General features: G+C 41.8%; 2 protein-coding genes across 6 annotated transcripts in view; one reads left to right on the top strand and one right to left on the bottom strand.

Moving 5' to 3' along the window:
* The window catches only part of TMED8 (transmembrane p24 trafficking protein family member 8), a 41,761-nt gene extending 33,304 nt beyond the window's left edge, over positions 1 to 8,457 (bottom strand). For both annotated transcript variants that reach the window (XM_012476859.2, XM_021674995.2), the window contains exon 1: positions 8,340 to 8,457. In XM_012476859.2, coding sequence (XP_012332282.1) covers positions 8,340 to 8,457 — 118 coding nt within the window. The remainder of the gene's footprint in view (positions 1 to 8,339) is intronic.
* Positions 8,458 to 8,608: 151 nt separating this feature from the next.
* SAMD15 (sterile alpha motif domain containing 15) overlaps positions 8,609 to 13,417 on the top strand; it is a 57,069-nt gene continuing 52,260 nt past the window's right edge. For all 4 annotated transcript variants that reach the window (XM_012476913.3, XM_064375072.1, XM_012476911.3 and 1 more), the window contains exons 1-2: positions 8,609 to 10,508; positions 11,772 to 11,870. In XM_012476913.3, coding sequence (XP_012332336.1) covers positions 8,823 to 10,508; positions 11,772 to 11,870 — 1,785 coding nt within the window. In that variant the 5' untranslated portion in view covers positions 8,609 to 8,822. The remainder of the gene's footprint in view (positions 10,509 to 11,771; positions 11,871 to 13,417) is intronic.

Below are 13,417 nucleotides of genomic sequence, written 5' to 3' on the forward strand. Positions count from 1 at the left end.
GTATGATGTATGAGGTAAAGATCAAGTTTCTTTACTTTCCTTTCTCTTAGGATATTCAATTGTCCAGAAATATTTACCTTCCCTTACTCACTGCTCTATGTTAACAATCTTTGTTGCAAAGTGAGTGTCCAAATAAACATGTTTCTAAGCTTTTGATTCTATTCCTAGGGCCTGACTTCTCTTTAAAAACTTTAAAATAAGTCTTGATGTTGGATGGAACAAATCTTCCCATGTTGTTGTTCTTATTCAAGAGTGTCTCTGCTATTTGTGGCCTTCCATTTCTATATGTATTTTAGAACCAGCTTGTCAAATCCACCCAAAAATCCCAATTCGTGAACTTAGATGTTTCTGAAGCTGAGCTGTACTCCCTGTAACCACCTACTTTGTAAATCCTTCATGCGTTCACCAGGTTCCCTTTTACTTGATGGGTCCTGAACACTAACCATTTCCTGTTACTTTAGTTCAAAGAGGCACTTTTTATGACCTTGTTACTCAGCTTCCCTACTCGGGAATCTGGCATGTACCCTCAGGGGACAAAAGAACTCCACAATAGACTCTTGTCCCTGGACCTCTATCTTTATAGCTCTCACATGGATCACAGCCAGGTAATTCTTCATTATCTTGCTATCTCTCCAGTATCTTCGGCAGATGTTTATATTTCATCCATATTTTCTAATTGTCCCCAGTGAGAGATAACTACCTAGTCTGCCATTACTGAAAACAGAAATCCATATTACCTATTTACCCGTATCAATCTGAATATACCTTAGTGAATAAAACAGAAACAAAAACAGAAGTTTTAAAGTTGTGCCATCTCTCTGTCATTGATTAATAATACCAGTTTATCTAGGTTGAATGTCTATCCCCCTTTGGCTTACCCTGTCTTTCAATCATAATGAAGACTTTAAAAAGATTAAATTTTTAGACAGAAATGAAATGCACAAAAATAATGACAGTAGTGGATTTAAAGAATAACACAAAATTAATCTCTAAGGAGATTTATAACCTTTATTTCATTAAAAAATTCACCTGGGCCGGGCACGGTGGCTCACGCCTGTAATCCCAGCACTTTGGGAGGCCGAGGCGGGTGGATCACGAGGTCAAGAGATCGAGACCATCCTGGCCAACATGGTGAAACCCCATCTCTACTAAAAATACAAAAATTAGCTGGCGTGGTGGCACGTGCCCGTAGTCCCAGCTACTCGGGAGGCTGAGGCAGAATTGCTTGAACCCGGGAGGTGGGAGGTTGCAGTGAACTGAGATCGTGCCACTGTACTCCAGCCTGGTGCCTGGCGACGGAGAGAGACTCTGTCTCAAAAAAAAAAAAAAAAAAAAAAAAAATTCATTTGAGAGAAAAAGATCTAGAAAATGTCAGTTCCTGATAAGCAGAAACGAAATACAGACCTATAGAAAGGTTCTTATTTAGTATATAAACATAGTGAAGAGTCTCATGCAAAGCTTGTGTCTATCTATATACACGTATATTTGTATATTTTAAAAACTATTTTCTGAAGCAAGTTCACTGACACCTCAAATGAAAAAAATAAAGAAAAAAAGATAAAGAAAAAAACTATTTTATTAACTATTTCTGAATAGTTAATTTATCCAAATTATTCAAAATTCAAGAAGCATAAAAGTATATGGTGAAAATTTCCTCCCAGGTCAGTCCCTACCTCCAAAAGCAATCAATGTTACTCAGTTTTGTGCAGTCTTCCAAAGATATTTTATGCATATTAAAAAAGTGTGTGTGTGTGTACACATATATATCCTTTTTCACTTTTTTACACAAAAAATGGGCATGCTGGACATACTACTGTGTACTTTGTTCTTTCCACTTATATCTCAAGGACTTTTCCATAACCACACATGAAAAGCTTCCTCATTCTTTTCTACAGTCGATTAATATTTCATTGGGTGAATATTCTATAATTTATTTACCCAGTTTCCTATTGATAGACATTCATGTTCTTTCTAATCTTTTACCATCATAAACAATGCCATAATAACCGTGTACCTATGTCAGTAAACAAGAGAATAAATAAATCTACAGGATAAATTCCTGGAAGAAATGAGTCAACAGGGCATATATTGTAATTTTGATGGATATTGACAAATTGCCTTCCATAGAATCTGTACCAATTTACAATCTCATCAGCAATGCATGAGTGTCTGCTTCTGCACACTGACCAACAAAGTGAGTTAGCAAACTACCAAGTGTAGTTAGGATTTCCAATTCCCTTATTATGAGTTAAGTTGAGCATTTTTCACATGGTAAGCACCACTTCTCATAGCATTTTAACAGCTTAATGTATATTGGAAAAAAAAAAACATGCTTTGATTTTTTTTCTTTCCATCCCATAAGGAGTTAAGCATTTAATTTTTAATTTTAAAGGAATACATTAAATTATATAAGAAATACTGGTAAAACAACTTATAATTGGATTCACAGAGGCAGGAAGTAAGAAAAGGAGAAAGAAAAACATAACTTTATTTCTAGAAGCATAAAGTCTGGGAGATGCAACCCTGTTTCAGTGAGAGAGAAAACAATTACGAGCACAGCCTTTTATGTTTCCTGAAGTTAGTGAAATTTAAGCCACTACAAAGAAAAAGCCAATTTTCCTGTACTATAGCTTTTATTTTATTAGCCAAATATAAGCCAATTCTGAAAGTATTCCTATAAGAGATCACAGAAATCAAGCCAGGCTTTGCAAATTTAGATGGTATGTGGGGAAATGTTTTTTGTTTTTTTTTAAAATACGGCTGGGCGCTGTGGCTCATGCCTGTAATCGCTACACCTTAGGACGCCAAGGCGGTAGGATGACAAGGTCAGGAGTTCGAGACCAGCCTGGTCAAAATGGTGAAACCCCATCTCTACTAAAAATACAAAAATTAGCCAGGCATGGTGGCACATGCCTGTAGTCCCAGCTACTTGGGAGGCTGAGGCAGAAGAATCCCTTTAACCTAGGAGGTGGAGGTTGCAGTGAGCCAAGATTGCGCCACTACGCTCCAGCCTGCGTGACAGAGTGAGACTCTGTCTCAAAATAATAATAATAATGTATTCTAGTATATATTAAGAAAAATTGATACATCAAACTAGTGATATCATAGGTATTATTTGGAATGAAATTTTAAAATGTCAATTTAAAGAAAAAATAGTAAATGTCTAATATTGTAACAGTATTCGCTAGTGTAGCAAAATTATTACCATAGTTCCTCAATGGCCAAAATCTCAGAAACAATGAACAGAGGAGGAAAATGGAAGCTTAACAATAATTTATCATTGATGGCCACTAAAGCAAAGGCAAGAGAGAAAAAAGGAACTTCCTTAAAATAACTTACTTTATATTTGACAACTTTTTAAATGTGCATTTTCTTTCTACGTTACCAAAGGATCTGGTTTCAGATAGTCTGACCATGCTAGAGATTCAAACTTACTGCGTACTTCATACTTCCCTACAAGGAGAACCAAAAAGCAGGTTTTTTTCAAAAGTATTTGAATATCAGGTCAGGGTTCTTTAGAACAGGCCTCAGAGGATTTCCCCCTCAGTAAACAGGCTGCAAAGAGATAATTAGCCTGTCATTTTAGATTCCAGAGCAGAGGAACTAAAAGCAGGCTATGTGGTTATAGACTCAAGAGGCTTAAACGAAAACAAATTAACTGAGTTTATGTTCCAACCAAATCTAGTGACCATGTGATCCGATTTCTCCTCAGCCCTTAAGTGGGACATGCTCCTGAGTGGTCACTCAGATTGTACACCTTTGGTTATGCTGTTCAGACTGAATCACGACATGATTAATCAACTATCTGACTGATCGACTCTCTGGACACTAAAAACACAACCACTGTAAGAAAAAGAAAGCCACAGGCAGACAAAATGTTAATGTTTTGACATAAAACCACAAGAGAAAACTAAAAAACATCAAGGCTGTTTGTCACAGATTCCCTATTATTCTTACCATTCAACATGGTAGCCACCAAATCTTGAATTTTAATTCATGTAAACTGAATAGCCACATATATTAGATATATATATATATTTGTTTGTTTGTTTGTTTTTTGAGACAGAGTCTCCCTCTGTCGCCCAGGCTGGAGTGCAGTGGTGTGATCTCGGTTCACTGCAACCTCTGCCTCCCAGGTTCAAGTGATTCTCCTGCCTCAGCCTCCTGAGTAGCTGGGACAGATATAAAATATTTTCACCACTGCAAAAACACTATTGTAATACTCTAAGTCCTACTTTAGAACCATCGACAAGTTTACATGACCTGTTCCCAGTCCTCAACATCTAAATGTATTGGTAGCTCTGGGGGTCATACAAACCAAAGTTCTACTGCTGACTTCAGGATCACAATAGAGCTTTATTTTCCCTAAAGCTCTCTAACTTAAGAAAAAAAACTGCCTTTAAGTGATGCAATAAGTATGCCTCAGAGAGTTTCCTGATTAAAGAATGATTTATCTCTTCTCTTGGGAACTGAAGAACCCAGGTGCCTCAAATAAAAGACTATTAAAAACAATTACAATGCAAAAAAAAAAAAAAAAATAAGAACACCATGACCATTGGAGAGCTTAGTTCACAAGAACATAAATCCTTTTCTTCCTTTTTGCCAAAACCTCAGCTAATAAACATGAAGACATTCAATAGGTATTCTCTGCAGAGAACATTTTTTAAAAACAAGTTATGCTTATTCTGGATAATGACACATTGTTGCTTTGAAGGAATAAGATACACCGAAAAACCAAAACCCTTAATTAAATAATACCTGATATGGCTTGGATGTTTGGCCCCTCAAATTTCATGCTAAAATGTGATTTCCAGTGTTAGAGGTGGGGTCCGGTGGGAGGTGACTGGATCATGGTGATGAATACCTCATGAATGGTTTGGCATCATCCTCTTGATGATAAGTAAGTTCTCGCTCAGTTAGTTCACCTGAGATCTGGTTGTTTAAAAGAGTTTGAGACTTCCCCGTCTCTCTCTCTCTCACTCCCCACTCTCCCCAAGTGACGTACCTGTTCCCCCTTACAGCATGATTGTAAGCTTCCTGAGGCCCTCACCAGAAGCAGAAACCAACACTACACTTCCTGTACACCCTGCAATACCATGAGCCAATTAGAACCCTTTTCTTATAAATTACCCAGTCTCAGGTATTCCAAATGGATTAACAGAACACCTGAATATCCAATTTCATTTCTTACTGCTGTTTTCTCTCTGAGAGTGTAAGAGATATTCAATGTCATTCTTTCTTAGAGCTCTATTGCTTACTTATTGTATCTTTTTTTTTGTTGGGGGGTGAGACAGTCTCTGTTGTCCAGGCTGGAGTACAGTGGCTCAATCTCAGCTCACTGCAACCTCCGCCTCCCAGGTTCAAGCAATTCTCCTGCCTCAGCCTCCCGAGTAGCTGGGACTACAGGCACACACCACCATGCCCAGCTACTTTTTGTATTTTTTAGTAGAGATAGGGTTTCACCATGTTGGCCAGGATAGTCTCAATCTCTTGACCTTCTGATCTTCCCACCTTGGCCTCCCAAAGTGCTGGGATTACAGGCGTGAGCCACCGTGCCCAACTCTCATTATATCATTTTCTAGAGGAAGATGGCACAAGGAGCCAATCAAACAAATTCTGAGTTTAAAGCAGTTTTGGGGGTTTACTCCCAAGCCTCTGATCCAGGCCAAATGTAATATTTCCACACTGCTTTGGAAGCCCAGCTTAATTAACTCTAATACAGGGTTCCCAAAAGCAGCACTACTGACACCTGGAGCCAGATACCTGTTCATTATGGGGATTGCCCTGTACATTGCAGGATGTTTAGCAAACATCCCTAGCCTGTCCTCACTAGATGTCAGCAATAGCTGCCACCAGTTGTGACAAGCAAAAATGTTTCCAGACATTGCCATGCCCTAGGGGTACAAGACTGTACCTGGTTGAGAACCACTGCTCTAACCCAAGGAACATTCTTGGTTATCTCAACCCTAATTCTTCACATTCATTAGATGCTCATCCAAATCTCTGCATTCAGACTTTCTCTCACCATGGAACTCAGCAAATATTTGCAAAACCTCTAAGATACAACATCAAGGGCTCTAGATAAATAAGCAAGAGAGATTCCATTCCTCCCTTTAAGCAGGTTTCTTAGTGGATAAAGAATTAAGAAAAGATGCCCAATTATATAATGTTTTGTCTTGTTAATTGTTTCCTCTCATCTCATCAAACTGAAAACACCTTGAGGACAAAGACCATAACCTGTTCACGAGTACCAATACTTGGTTCATGGCCAATAAAAACAAACAATTATAGACTTCATCATAATAAGATGACAAATTCATAGAGACAGTAAAGCTTGCGCTAACTTGAACAGGTAAGTTAACCTTTCTCAGCTATAGTTTGTTCCTCTGTAAAATGGGAAGAAAATCATTGTTGACATGACTAAATCAGAAAATATAAGCAAATCTCTTTCCACCTCTGGCACAGAAAAAGCATTCAATACCTGTAGGTTATCAATACTATTATTTTATTAGCAACAAATCCTACCTCAAGAGGAAGAGCTTGCTCTGGGCTACTATAATAAACCCCTACATGACATTAAAAAAAAAAACTACCACCCTGCATTTTGAGGGTAAGAGGAAGGAAAGTAAGCATTTCTACCAATGTCCTAGGAGGAAGTGAATGCAGGAACGAATAAGATGGTGGGGATAGGGGGAACACTCAAAGACAAACCCACTATCTTCCAATATATTCTTGAAGCACTCGTCTATCTAAAACGCTTGGGGATGTTTGCAGTAAACACATGAGAACCTAAAGGGGAAGTAAGAACATGCTTAATTTATAAATACTGGTGCATGCAAGGGACAAGTGTTATAAGACTTACATACCTTTTTGTGTTTACTTCCTTAGTCTTTTAGAAATTATGCTTAGAATTTCTATTGCTTCGATGTTAAATACATGCCAACGATTTTGAATTTAATACAAAGCATAGAAAAGTTAGTAAAAAAAAAAAAAAGGCAAAATTTGCTAGGTGTTTTAAAGTAAGAGGATATAAAGTCAACAGAAAGAACTGGGTGAGTTGTGTGTGTGTTTGAGTAAAGCAGCATTATGAGAGGGAAGATACTTGGGACAGAAGTAGAAGAGAGAAAAAGGCACTATGTTGGAAGCGATACATCCAAGAACACCTCTGGCAGCACAGGAAGTTCAACTGAACAGAAAGAAACCCTACTGTCACAACGAATGAGACGAGTATAGTGCGTACCATGGACTACACAACAAATGCCTTAGACAAAGCAGCTCAAGTAATCCTCACAATAATCCTATGAGGCAGGTATTTTTAGTAATCACATTTTACAGATGAGGAAACTGAGGTTTCAGACTCCAATCCAGGCACTCTGGCTCCACAGTAGTGTCTCAACCATTATACTTTATTGTGTCTATTTTAATTTCGGAGCTAGAAAATTAATTTATATTTGCTACTTAATAAAACCAGCTCTTTCCCCTCTACCCTTTGTATTTCAAAAGAGAATCCTTTCAGTTGCATCGTGTGTGGTGCTCAGGAGGCTGAAAGATGAAAGTGGATGGGCTCTTTTGTCTTTGGACATTGAAATAATCCACACGGAGGAACTCGCGTGGGTAGAAATGGAGACATCGTCCTGAACAAGAAGAGGGTGAGGGTCTTGAGAATGAGGGAGGTCGCCCAAATTTTTAATTCCTGCTGTTGCTTTGGCTACTGTGTTCAATCAAAAGACCCCAGAGACTACCTACTCCAACTCTGCTTTTCATTTTTCCCACTCTGAGCGATGGAGAGGATGGTGGCAAGGTCAGGGGGCCTATGTGCAGGGAGGCTAGGGCGAAGTGGGGTTCTGGCAGAGGAAGTCAAAAGCTGCCAACCTGGATGGGGGCAGAGAGGAGCGTGGGAAGCCTGGGGCAGGGGACTGAGGTGGGGATCAGGTGGGGAGCCAGAAGCAGGCAGCGGCAAGGCCAGTAGGGTTCGGGTCGGCAGTCTGGATGTGATCAGCAGACGGAGGTGGGACCCCTCCGTCCTGAAACCCCGGCTGAAGCTGAAACAGAAGCTGAAGAGGTGCCAGGGGTAACCACCCTGTCACTATCATTTGGGGAGATCTCAGAAAGGAAGCGGGGCAGGAATCGAGGCATTTCGAAACAGGAGTAGAAAATAACCTCGAGCCCAGGGTCCGGGTGGTGGCAGCGGCGGGGAAGGGGCCCTGCGCGCGAAGGAGCAGCCGAGATGGGTCCGCTTCTCCGAGGAGCCCAGAGCAGAGCGCGGCGGAGGCTCGCGCCGAAGTGCGGGGCCCTGAGGCCGGGCGGCACTCACCCGCCAGCGCCCCGGCCTTGCGTACCTGAGGCAGTCGCCTGGCTCCCCTCCACTCCCTGGCAGTCCCCGACGCCGCCCGCCGACCCTTGGCGGGCTGTGGGGCTCCAGGAGCCAGGCCCCTCAGCCGCCTGCAGGTCCGACATCTGCAGCCCGCGCCCGGAGCTCTCCGCCGACAGCCGCGAGTGGCTCCGGAAACAGCCGAAAGCCGAGGGAGCGCCGGGCGCAGCCGAGCGCAGCCTGCGGGCCGGAAGAAGCGGCGCGGCGACAGCTGGAAGAGCGAGCGGATGCAGGGACTGCCGCAGGACCTCCGGCCCGCGAAGGCTGGCGATGTGGCCGCGGGGAGGGTTACTGCGTGCTTCTGATCGCCGATTTTTAAAGTCAGGGCTTGAAAGAACAAACAAAACCTGGGGAAGAGTCAGGAAGACACTGCCGGAAATCGTGGTATCCATAGAGACGCTATCGGAAGTTAGGGTTGCTAGGAAGCCGCGTCGCGTCCGCTAAGCTGCAAATGGCTGAAGTCCCGGAGCATTATGATTCCGACCCAGATGAAGATGGAGAGCCGGAGCCTGAGAGACCTGAACTGCCTGGACTTCATAAATTGCATGAAAATGCCGAACCAGAAACTATGGCAGAGGTAGGCCCGGAGCTACCAGCAGAGATTTACCAAGAGCCAAAGCCAGAGACCGAGGAAGAGGACTTCAAAGAGGAGGAACCAGAGAGTGCTAAGAACGTGCAGCTGAAACCTAGCAGGACGTCGGAGGAAGGAATTGCCAAGGAGTCCAAGAGAGAAGTACCAAGCGAAACTGAACCAGGGATTCCCCAAGAGGTAAAGTCAGTGACGTCCAGAGAGATGAGGGGAGAGTTTTTCAAAGATTTGGAGGCCCCTATGCATGAAAAGCATGAAGAGTCAGACCTAGAGCCAACAGAAGAGGCTAAACCAAATGTTACAGAGAATGTGTTCCTAGAGTCAGCTATGGAAACAGATCCAGTGCCACCAACGGAAACCATGTCTGAGGTTTCAGGGGCCACAGTCAGAAAGACAAATTTAGAGTTACTAGAGGAGGAGACTGAACCGGGGGTTCCAGAGGAATCACTTAGATTGCAACATAAAGAGACAGGTCTAGAGCCTCCAGAGCAGACCAAACTAGATTTTCCAAATGAGAAACCAGGAGAATCACTTGAAGAAACAGATCTTCAGCTACCAAAGATGACCAAACCAGAGATTCCAGAGGAGACACAAATAAAGTCAACTGAGAAGAAAAGGACAGAGCCATCCAAGCAGGCTACACCAGAATTTCCAGAGAAGAAACCAAGAAAGTCTAGTGAGGAGGCAGATCTAGAGCCTCCACAAGAGACTCAACCAGAGGTTCCAGAAGAGATGCAAAGAAAAGCAACTGAGGAGAAAGGGACGGAACTACCCGAGCAGACTAAACTAGACTTTCCAGACCACAAACCAAGAAAGTCTACTGATGAGAAAGTTCCTGAGCCACTAGAAGAGATCAACTTAGAATTTCCTGGGGAAAAATCAAGAAAACTAAGTGAGGAAACAGTTCTAGAACAATCAGAAATGATGAAACCAGAACGTCCGGAAGAGATGAGAAAGTCAAATAAGAAAAAAAATCCACAGCCACCAGAGGAAACTGGTCTAGTGCTGCCACAGGAGATCAACCCAGAAGTTGAAGAGAAAACACAAATCAAGCCAACTGAGGAGAAAAATCTAGAGTTACCAGATGAAGCCAAACCAAGAGAGACACATGTAGAATTTTCCAAAGAAGACAATCCAGAACCAATCAAGTCTAAGTATTCTGTAGAAAAGGCTGAGCTAGAGCACCGTGAGCATAAAAGAGGAAAGTTGTCACTAAGCGACGAATTTAAAAAAGAATATGACTCATTAGGATCTGTGAGAGCAAGTGAAGAATCCATTGGTATACATTATGAGTTTTCACAACGCCAAACATTGCTTGATGTCAGTGAAGAATGCTCACACTCACATCCCTCAGAGTCTCAGACAGAATCAAGTGAGTTTGTTAGTGAAAAGAAAGTTGTAGATTTGTCCCAAGAGTTTAAGGAACTGGTTTCTGAAGATGAAGAAACCCAGCCAAAGAAAAGGACTGACTTACAATTTGATTATCTTAATTGGGATCCAGAGAAAGTTGCAGAGTGGATTAGCCAGCTAGGCTTCCCTCAATACAAGGTATACAAAAATAAGGTTTTTTGCAATCACATGCTCTCATCCTTCTACCTCTTACACCTTCTAACCTGGCCTGAGCTCTTATCTCTTTACCAGAAGGAGGATCAAAAAAGTCCTGGACTGTGGTAGAGGTAACTTGGATTTTAATTTTGGCCTTGTCACTGATGTATATTTGTATTTTGGGAGAGGAAGGGAGAGTCACATCTGTTTGTTTTTCCTCTTCCTCCCAGTGATTACATTTCTCTGCAATCCTTGAACAAAAGACCAAGAAGAGTATATAGACCTCTTTTCATAGAAAACTGTGTTTTTAAGTAGATTTTGTTCAGGGTAGGTTTTTTGGTACTTTGTCAAGTTGTTTTAGTGGCAGCTCCCTTACTTTGAATTTGTACTATTACTCCTTAAAGTGTCTGCCCCAAATATGTCACATGTATCATGAGCACTTAAGTGTATTAATTCAAGTTATCCAGTTAACCAAAAATAGTTTTAGTAAAAAGATAGTGTAAGCCTCTTATTTCACTATGCCAACTAGGTTTAAGGCTACCATGAAACAATACACAATCTGAAACCTTTTGTACCTACTATACTGTTTTTTTTTTTGAGACAGAGTTTTGCTTTTGTTGCCCAGGCTGGAGTGCAATGGCGTGATCTTGGCTCACTGCAACCTCTGCCTCCCAGGTTTAAATGATTCTCCTGCCTCAGCCACCCGAGTAGCTGGGATTACAAGCATGTGCCACCATGCCCGGTTAATTTTGTATTTTTAGTAGAGATGAGGTTTCTCCATGTTGGTCAGGCTGGTCTCGAATTCCCAACCTCAGATGATCCGCCCGCCTTGGCCTCCTAAATTCCTAGGATTACTGGCATGAGCCACTGTGCTCTGCAATACCTGCTATACTTAAAAATGTAATTGAGACATGAAGAAGCACTGGTTGTACCATGCCAGAACAATTAAAGAGCAGTGTAAAATTTAATGAAGAGCTTACATGGAAAAATTGTGCCATTATTGGGATAGAAAATAAATTTAAACTACTCAGGAGGCTGTGGCCGGAGGACTGCTTGAGCCCAGGAGTTTGAGGCTGCAGTGAGCTATGACTGCAGCACTGCACTCCAGCCTCGATGAGAGAGCGAGACTCTGTCTCTAAAAAAGAAAAAGAAGAAAATAATATTTTTCCTCAGGATAGAACAAACTTGATTTTTTGTCTTCCTCCTCTTCCCTCCTTTTCTTCCATTTGTGGTACATTTTTTTAAGTGATGTCCTTGTATTGACAGGAGTGTTTTACCACAAACTTCATCAGTGGCCGAAAACTCATCCACGTGAACTGCTCAAACCTCCCTCAGATGGGGATAACGAACTTTGAGGACATGAAGGTGAGTTGTGTCCCAAGTTTCCATACAGAGCACTGTAACAGTGCCACCATCTGTCTCAAACCAACCTTCCACCAACCTGGCCTCCCATTTCTGTGAAAGGTGTCATCATAATTCCAATGCCTCAGGCTCACAGTGGTTTCCTCCTCTTTCTCCTTTGATCCCCATAAATATTCCAAGAACTCTCCATTGCTCCTGTGGCACTTACACCCTCTGGCTTTCTTAATTCCCACTTTTCAGACCTGTATGGCCTCATGTCTAGAACACCACAGTGGCCTCCCAATTTTAGCCTCTCTTCATGGGCCCTTTGGATTCAAGGGCCCTGCTTTTATGTTCTCACTTTCCACCTACTTATGTACTATTCAGAAACCTTCTTTGGATCCCTTCTGCTCACCAAGATAGTCTCAGCTCCCTAGTTTAGAACTTAAGGACCTCCATGATTTCTCTCCCCTACCACTCCTCCACATGAATTTTGTGCTCCAGCCTACCACCAGGTCTAACTCACACCTTCGCAAACCTGCTGGTGCATTCCTCCCTCTATGTCTTTCTCAGTTGCCCTGTCCTCTGTATTACTAATACGAATCTTAATCATCCTTCAAGACCAATTCCTCATTTGCATCTCCCCAAGAAGTCTTTCATAACATTTCCAGCCCACAGTAGCCCCCATCCCAAGTTCTCATATTGCATGTCTCTGACACCCATTTGGCACTTATATAACACCACGTGTATTTTGCCTGCTTTGCTGCCTAACTTTGAAGCAAGCTACATTAACCACTGTAAGCCTCAATTTTCTAAGATCTCCAGCACCAGGAGTTCATGATTACACTCCGTTGCATAACGGCACCCTCCATTTGTAGTGCTTTGCAATTTATAAAGCGTCACAAACATAATCTCATATGTAACCTCTCCTTTAGCACTCCACCCCAGTAACCCTCCAAGAACGGATAGTTCTTGGCATGATCATGGTTTTGCTCAGCACACCCATGCCCAGAAATGCTCCACCTCAGTGGTTTCCAAACTTGGGTCGTCTTCAGAATCAAATAAGATTTTTTTTGAAAAAGATTTCTAGGCTTCATCCTCCAAAGATTTTGAATCATTAGGGCTGGGTAGGCCCTGGAATCACTTTTCTAGGTGACTCTTCATCAGGCCTTATAACTTTATAATTCCATAAGTCATATGGTTTCTTATTTTCTATAAGAAAAATACATTTGCTAATACCCAAGTCCTTTTACCTGAAACAAGTTATAAGGAAATTTTTTTAATTATTAAAGATATAATTCTAACAACATTTAATCTCTTGAATTCTGCTAATAGCTAACCTTTGCCAAGAGCTTACTGTGTTTGGGGCCTCTGGTATGTATTACTTCACTAATCCTCATTTTATAGAAGAGAAAACTGGGGCCCAGAAAGGTGAAACAACTTAACAAGCTATTCAGATAATATGCTGCCTTTTTGTTTTTTGAGACAAAGTCTCATTCTGTCACCCAGGCTGAAGTGCAGTAGTGCAACCTTGGCTCACTTCAACCTCCGACTCCTGAGTTTAAGGGATT

Source organism: Aotus nancymaae, unplaced genomic scaffold (assembly GCF_030222135.1).
Source record: "Aotus nancymaae isolate 86718 unplaced genomic scaffold, 86718_ANA_hifiasm-v0.15.2.pri h1tg000011l, whole genome shotgun sequence".
NCBI classification, from domain to species: domain Eukaryota; kingdom Metazoa; phylum Chordata; class Mammalia; order Primates; family Aotidae; genus Aotus; species Aotus nancymaae.